The sequence below is a fragment of the Marmota monax genome, unplaced genomic scaffold (genome assembly GCF_021218885.2).
Source record: "Marmota monax isolate L192 unplaced genomic scaffold, Marmota_monax_Labrador192_F-V1.1 WCK01_AAM20220418_F8-fsc00145, whole genome shotgun sequence".
NCBI classification, from domain to species: domain Eukaryota; kingdom Metazoa; phylum Chordata; class Mammalia; order Rodentia; family Sciuridae; genus Marmota; species Marmota monax.
Window position 1 is genome coordinate 3633464 of NW_026695201.1, and position 6939 is coordinate 3640402.

The 6939-nt window shown below is 49.5% G+C and overlaps 1 protein-coding gene across 1 annotated transcript; it reads left to right on the plus strand.

Moving 5' to 3' along the window:
- The first annotated feature begins 5008 nt into the window (after positions 1-5008).
- Nhlh1 (nescient helix-loop-helix 1) lies at positions 5009-6939 on the plus strand. The gene has a single exon (XM_046429094.2). The coding sequence runs from the start codon at positions 5009-5011 to the stop codon at positions 5408-5410; it is 402 nt and encodes a 133-aa protein (XP_046285050.1). The 3' UTR covers positions 5411-6939.

The window sequence follows — 6939 nt, forward strand, 5'->3', positions numbered from 1 at the left end:
TAGGCCCACAGCAAACACTGTCAGCCTTAATCTCCATGGAGACCCAAGAAGCAGAAAAAAGCCATTGAAGTTCAAGAGGTTGTTACTTGTCCAAGGTCACACAGCTGTCTCTGGAGTCCTCTCCATCCATGGTTTCTAGTCACAAAGGTTCAATGAAGACTTTCAACAGCTGAGTAGGGAAAGAGAACTCGGATACTGAAACCCAGTCCCCTGTCTCAGTGCTTCCCTTCACTGGGTGCCTCCTCTCCACTCCTGTCACCTTGCAATACACACACACACACACACACACACACACTCACACACACGATGGAGGCTACTGAGCTATTCATGTGAATTTAATCAGTGCTCATCATTTGCACATAGTTTTGTATCACTTTTCTTGTTGCTGATTTCGTGCCTCATACACTCCAAACTCTGCCCTCCTCTCCCAGCATCCTCTCCAATCCTGGCTCTTCCTCTTTTGGCATTCCCCCCTCCTCACCTTTATCCCCTACCTCTCTCCTCCTAAGAGTCCCTAATTTCCAGTGAATGCAGTTGGGCTGACCAGCCTCAAATAATTACTTATGGGGTCTGTGTCCAGACTCTGACCCCACTCATGGCCCAGTGATGGAGTAGGTAGGAAGATGGGGGCTGGATAAGAGGGGACAGGGTGAGTAATTCTCAGGGTGATAAGGGTGAGGGCCTGCACAGTAGCCAGAAGCAGTCTGGCGAGAGGTGATACCAACTTTATGAAAATGAGCACATAGTTAGAGCGAGGACTCCCGGGTCCTTTTGTCCTGTTTTAGTGATGTCCACTTGCTCTCTTTTCAGTTTCCTGTTAGTACCTTGGAGATCCTTTTTCTTAGGAAAAAAGAGATATGGGGAAGGGGCGCTCAAAGTCATGCTGGGACTCCGAATGGGACTATAGCACTTAAATCTAGCTTGCTAGGGCCCTCTGCCCCACTGCCTCTGGCATGGGAGGCTGAGGGGGTTCATCTGTGGTCCTGCCCTGGCTCTGGCCCCAGCCCCACCCCTTCCCCAGCTCTCCATTTCTTGCTTATGAAATATGCATGGAGAACAGATGTCCCTGCTCCCCCACTCCCCGCCCCCCCCCAGGGCCAGCCTCCGCCCCCAGCTCCCGGGGGGTTCCCAGATCCCTCTGCCAATGGCTGCCTGGCCTGGCTATTTAATATTGATGAGGGGGGCATGGATAAGCCAATGGAGAGCTGGGGGTGTGTATGTGTATCTCCATATATATATACATAGGGCTGGGCCACCTCAGGTGTGTATGTGTCTGTGTCTGTGAGTGTGGGTGGACCCAGAACCTGCCCAAGCCCACTCCCTCCACCTGAGCCCTGTATCTTCACCATGTGTGCCCCTTTCATCTGTTGTGGAGCCTGTACAGCCACGCCAAGCTCCCTCCGAGAGCTCTAGAAAGCCGGTCACTAACTTTGCAGACGGATGAACCCCGAGCAGCCAGAGGAGACTGGGGCTTTCAACGCTGCCCCTCTGTCCTGCCGGCTTGGATCCCTTGGGTCCTCCTAGGTAAAAGGGGAAACAGGATGCTGGGAAGGGGTGGGTGTGTTTTTCCAATTCTCTGGCTTAAGCCCCTTCCCAGAGCCTCCTTCTGGTTCTCTCTCGTGTGCTGTGTCTCTCCATCTCTGCCTCTTCCCCACTTCTTTTTGACTCTTTGTGCCTGTCTATCCTCAATTGAATTGCGGTTGACAGAAGTACGGTGGGAAGTCCTATCCTGGATGTCTGGGATTGCAGCATCTCTGATCCTTGGATCCTGGAACTTTGAGACCAGATGTGGATTTTGGGGTGAGAACTTAATAGGGAAATAGAAGCTGCTGCCCAGACTGGAGCTGAGGACAGTGGGGACAGATGGAGACAGGCCGAGGCCAAATGAGGAGCACAGAGAGGGCATGTGATAGTGATCAGGATGGAAGGGACAAGGGGACCAGCAAAGGCAGAATCTGGTTATGATAGATGTACTGGGAATGCTACAAACAATCTTCTAGTTCCAACCCAAGTATGGGAGTGAGGAGCTGGGGCACTCATCATGCACTCCGTGATTCTCCTTCACTATCCTCCACGAGTGCCATCTCTCTCCTTCCTTTGGATCCCGGAATATGGAGTATGCTCTTACTTTCAGAATGAACCTTCTTCTGTTTTGTGTCTTGGTTGTGTGTGTGCTTGTCTTCCCCACAATCAGATGTGGACGACCTTGCATCCCCTGGAGCTTATTAACTGTCTCCTTGACTTGAGCCCGTCTTCTGTGGTGTGGGGCGTACTGGCCCCTGGGAGAGTGTCTGTCAGGCAAGAAAGCCAGGGTTGAGAAGAAGGGGAGATGGTGACTGTAAAGGAGCCTCAGTGCTTGTTTCTTACTTAAGTAAGGCTGAGCTCACTGTTTCTACGAACACTCCTCCCAACCAAAGCCCTTTCCCCTGCCACGTTCCTGCTGTCTTCCACTGATCTCCTCTGGACCTGAGACAAGCAAACCTCAGCCAAGCCTCACAAGGGTAGCCCCAAGAAAATGTCTTCGCCTTCCTCTTCAGGCCATGCCTGAACTACCTTGGAATATGGGAGAGTGATTATGTTCCCTTTCCCCAAACTTCCTTGCGGAGTCTCCAAAAGGGCCAGGGAATGGCAAGGGCTGAATGTGCTGAGAACAGAGATGGAAGAAAGGTGGTCCTGGGCAGGGGGATCGTCATGAGAAGAGATATCTTCCCCTGGTTCGAATGGTGGCCGGATCCAATGTCCACAGTGGTCATGTCAAGGAGGTTTTGGGGACTGGAGGGACTAAGCTAGGGCAGCTGTGCTAAGCTCCATATGTCCCAGCCTACCATACAATGGACAATCTGTGTGTTTTAACCCCCACCCCAAGAAGCAAGGGGTGGGAGGAAAAAGATTACAAGGCCAAGATTTTCAATCACACCCCCTCCCCTGCCACAATTGGGAAAGGTCTAGAGACATAGCCAACCTCTCTTGGAGCTATAGCGCCAGTCTTGCTCAGTTTTTACCTTTTATTTATTATTATGGTAAAAAAGTAACAAAAATTGCCATCTAAACCATTTTTAAGTGTACAGTTAATTTGGGCATGGTGGCGCATGCCTGTAATCATAGCTACTCAGGATAGTGAGGCAGGAGGCCAGAAAGTTCAAGGCCAGCCTCCGCAACTTAGTGAGACCCTAAATAAAATTAAAAAAATAAAAAGAGATAGGGGTGTTGCTTAGTAGCAGTGGGTTCAGATCCCAATACTGAATGAAAGAAAAGTATTCAGCTCAGTAGTGTTAAGTATATTCAACGCATAGTGAAATAATCTCCAGAACTTTTTCATCTTGCAAATGCGAAGCTCTGGACTCACTAAGCCACTCCTTCCTCCACACGCCAGCCGCCACTCTACTTTCTGTTTTTATGAATTAGACCACTTTAGATAACTTTATGTAAGTGGACTTACAGTAATTTGTCCATTTTCAACTGACTGACTTAATGGGTCTTCAAGGTTCATCTGTTATAGCATGTGACAGGAATTCCTTCCTTTCTAAGAATAATATATATATATATATATATATATATATATATATATATATATCCCCAGAAATGGAAGTGATGAATTATACGGTGGTTTCATTTTTCATTTTTTGAGGAACATTCATTCTGTTTGCCATAGCAGTTGTGCCATTTTACAGTCTCCCCAACAGGGCATGAAGCTTCCCATTTTTCCCATTCTTGCAAGACCAATTTTGTTTTAGAGTTGTTTCCTGGGTTTCTTTTCTTTTTTTCTTTTTCTTTTTTTGCAGGGCCTCCTGCATATTAGGCAAGTGCACTGTGGCTGAGCCACATCCCCAGTCCTTTTTATTCTATTTATATAGTAGCCATCCCTAGTGGGTGTGAGTTGATGTCTCATTGTGGTTTTGATTTGCATTTCTAAAGATGTTCGGTATCTTTTCACATGCATGGTTATTTATATATCATCTTTGGAGAAATTGTCTAGTTATTTTTTTTGCCTATTTTTTTTGTAAAAAATCTTTTTTAATTGTAGATGGACCCAATATCTGTATTTTATTTATTTATTTTTATGTGGTGCTGAGGATTGAACCTGGTGCCTCACACAGGCAAGGCAAGCGCTCTACCACTGAGCTACAGTCCCAGCCCTCTTTGCCCATTTTTTTTTTAAATGTTTATTTTTTAGTTTTAGGTGGACACAACATCTTTATTTTATTTTTATGTGGTGCTGAGAATCGAACCCGGGCCGCACGCATGCCAGGCGAGCACGCTACCACTTGAGCCACATCCCCAGCCCCTTTTGCCCATTTTTTAATGAGGTTACTTGATAGTTTTGTTGTTGAGATGCAGGACATATGTTCTGGATTTAATCAACCCTTGGTCACACATATGATGTGCTAATATTTTCTCTCATTCTACAGATTACACTCTGTTGACTGTGTACTTTAATGTACCAGGTTAAGTTTGATGTAATCCCATTTATCTTTTTGTGCTCTGATTGTCTAGGCTTTTGGTATCCTATCCGAGAAATCATTGTCAAGTCCAATGTCATGAAACTTTCCCCTTATTTTTCGTCTAGCAGTTCTATAATTTTAGGTCTTAAATCTTCTTGCTCACTTTTAGCCCTCCTTCGGTTTGCTTTCCGTCATTTTGACTTTTCTCTTCCAGTTCCATATGGGATCCTCTTTCCTTCTTCCTATTTTCCTCCTGCTGCTTTCCACCATGTCCACTTGTCTGTCTCTCTCTGGCCCTGCCCGGGTCTGCTGTTCTTCCCTCACAGGCACAGTTCCTTCTTGCCCCTCGGCCATCTCCACCCCCACTTCCCTGACTCTGACCTTTCTGTTTCAGGCTCCGTTCTGGAACCCTGACCATGGAACCCTGAAGTGGCTCTGATTTCCAGAGCTCAGTGGCAGACCCCAACACCCCAGGCCCTTCCTGCCCCTCCCACCGCCAGCTTTCAAGCTCCAAGAGGGAGGGGTGGGGAGGGGATCACGATCTCACTGGACCGGGGGCTACCATCATGATGCTCAACTCAGACACCATGGAGTTGGACCTGCCTCCCACTCACTCGGAGGCCGAGTCCGGCTTCAGCGACTGTGGGGGTGGGGCAGGCCCCGAGAGTGCTGGGCCGGGGTGTCCGGGCGGGGGCCAGGCCCGGGGGTCAGAGCCCGGAGAGCCTGGCCGGAAAGACCTGCAGCACCTCAGCCGGGAAGAGCGCAGGCGTCGGCGCAGGGCCACTGCCAAGTACCGCACGGCGCATGCCACGCGGGAGCGCATCCGCGTGGAGGCCTTCAACTTGGCCTTCGCTGAGCTGCGGAAGCTGCTGCCCACGCTGCCTCCGGACAAGAAGCTCTCCAAGATTGAGATCCTGCGCCTCGCCATCTGCTACATCTCCTACCTGAACCACGTGCTGGACGTCTGAACTCAGCCGGCCTCCAGCCCCGGACTCTCCCCTCCTTCTGGGGCCTCTCTAGAGTCCCTTCTACTGCTCATTGCTTAGAGTGGCCTTCTCCTCCCCATCCCAAAGGCATCAGGCCCAGACAGTGCCCACCGCTGGTCCTGAAGGCCACTTTCTTTTACTGACCTAGGCACCCCTGATGGCTGTTCTCATGGGTCCCTTCAGGGGGTTGCTGTTGCTGTTAGGGTCAGAATCTGGTCAGAATCATTCGCTAGAGTGATCAGAACAGGGCCCTGGTGGATTTCCTAAACCCAGCTGTCTCTGGGCTGCTGCTTTTTCTACCCCTATGTCCAGATTTTCAGACTCCAGACCCGGACTCTCTTCCATCTGTTCTAGCCCGTGGTGCGGATGGCGCATCAGACCTGGAAGGGTGTAAGGCTGGGGTTGGAGTCAGGAATGGGCTTCTTCAGTATGCTTGGGGGAGAGGAGGGCTCTTGGGAGATAGGAGGTGAGTGAAATAACACATGAAAGGGGAAATCTCAGTAGCCAGGAATAATAGAAAACTTTTTTGCTTTTCTTTTGTCCATCTTATTCCTGAGGCTCAGCACATACAGACCTCAGCTCTTACTCAGTAGTGAGTGCCTTGCCTTTGCTGAGTTATTTGGCTGTTTCCCTGCCCCTTACCATTCCAATTTTCTCCCTCCCTGTGTGCCACTGAAGGGAAAAAAAAAAAAAAGGAAAAACCTCAATCCCTCAATCCTGGGATGGGGGTGACATCTCCAAATAGCATGTGGTACCTGTAGAAGGCCCAGGCCATGGGTGGGTGGGGCAGCCCTGACAGCCACTTTCTCCTCCATCCCAGCCCACCCGGAGGATGGACAGAACCCATGCTGTCTCCTCATTTAGATGCAAGGGGATGCCCTATTATTGCCCTCCAGGGCTGCTCCTGGTCTTAGGGCCTATTTATTACATTTTTCCCCTTTTTCTTTAAGCTGCCATTGCAAAAGAAGAGACACCCCCACCCCACCTCATGGCTCCCCCACCCCATGGTGCTGAGCCCCACTCACTCATCATAGCCCTGGGCCAGCAGAATGAAGGACCTTAGAACCTGTCTAGAAGAAATGAACTTACTGCATTTCTATGACCTCTCCACCCTCATACCAAACTCCTAGCTCTACAAGGATATTTATTTATGTATTTATTTATTTATCTATTTATTTATTTATTTATAAATATTACTATTTATTGCCGAGTTGTGCACTTTGGGGTAGATGGAGGGGGGCTCCCGGCTGTAATAGCTGGGTCTCTCTGGCTCCCTTCCTGGTCACTCCTCTCCTTTTCTTGCCCCTTCTCCAACTCCAGGTGTGTGTGGGAACCCTGCCCCCTTGCTCACCACACCCATATCCCTTCCTCAGATCACCTGTCTTGAACTCCTGGTCCTCTGGGGCAGTGCCCCTCCCCAACTGCTGGGCTCCTGGATGTCCTTTGTCAACACCCTCTATCCCCTGACGATCCCACCCAGTCCCAGCCACGTCCTTCCTCTCTCCAGCCTT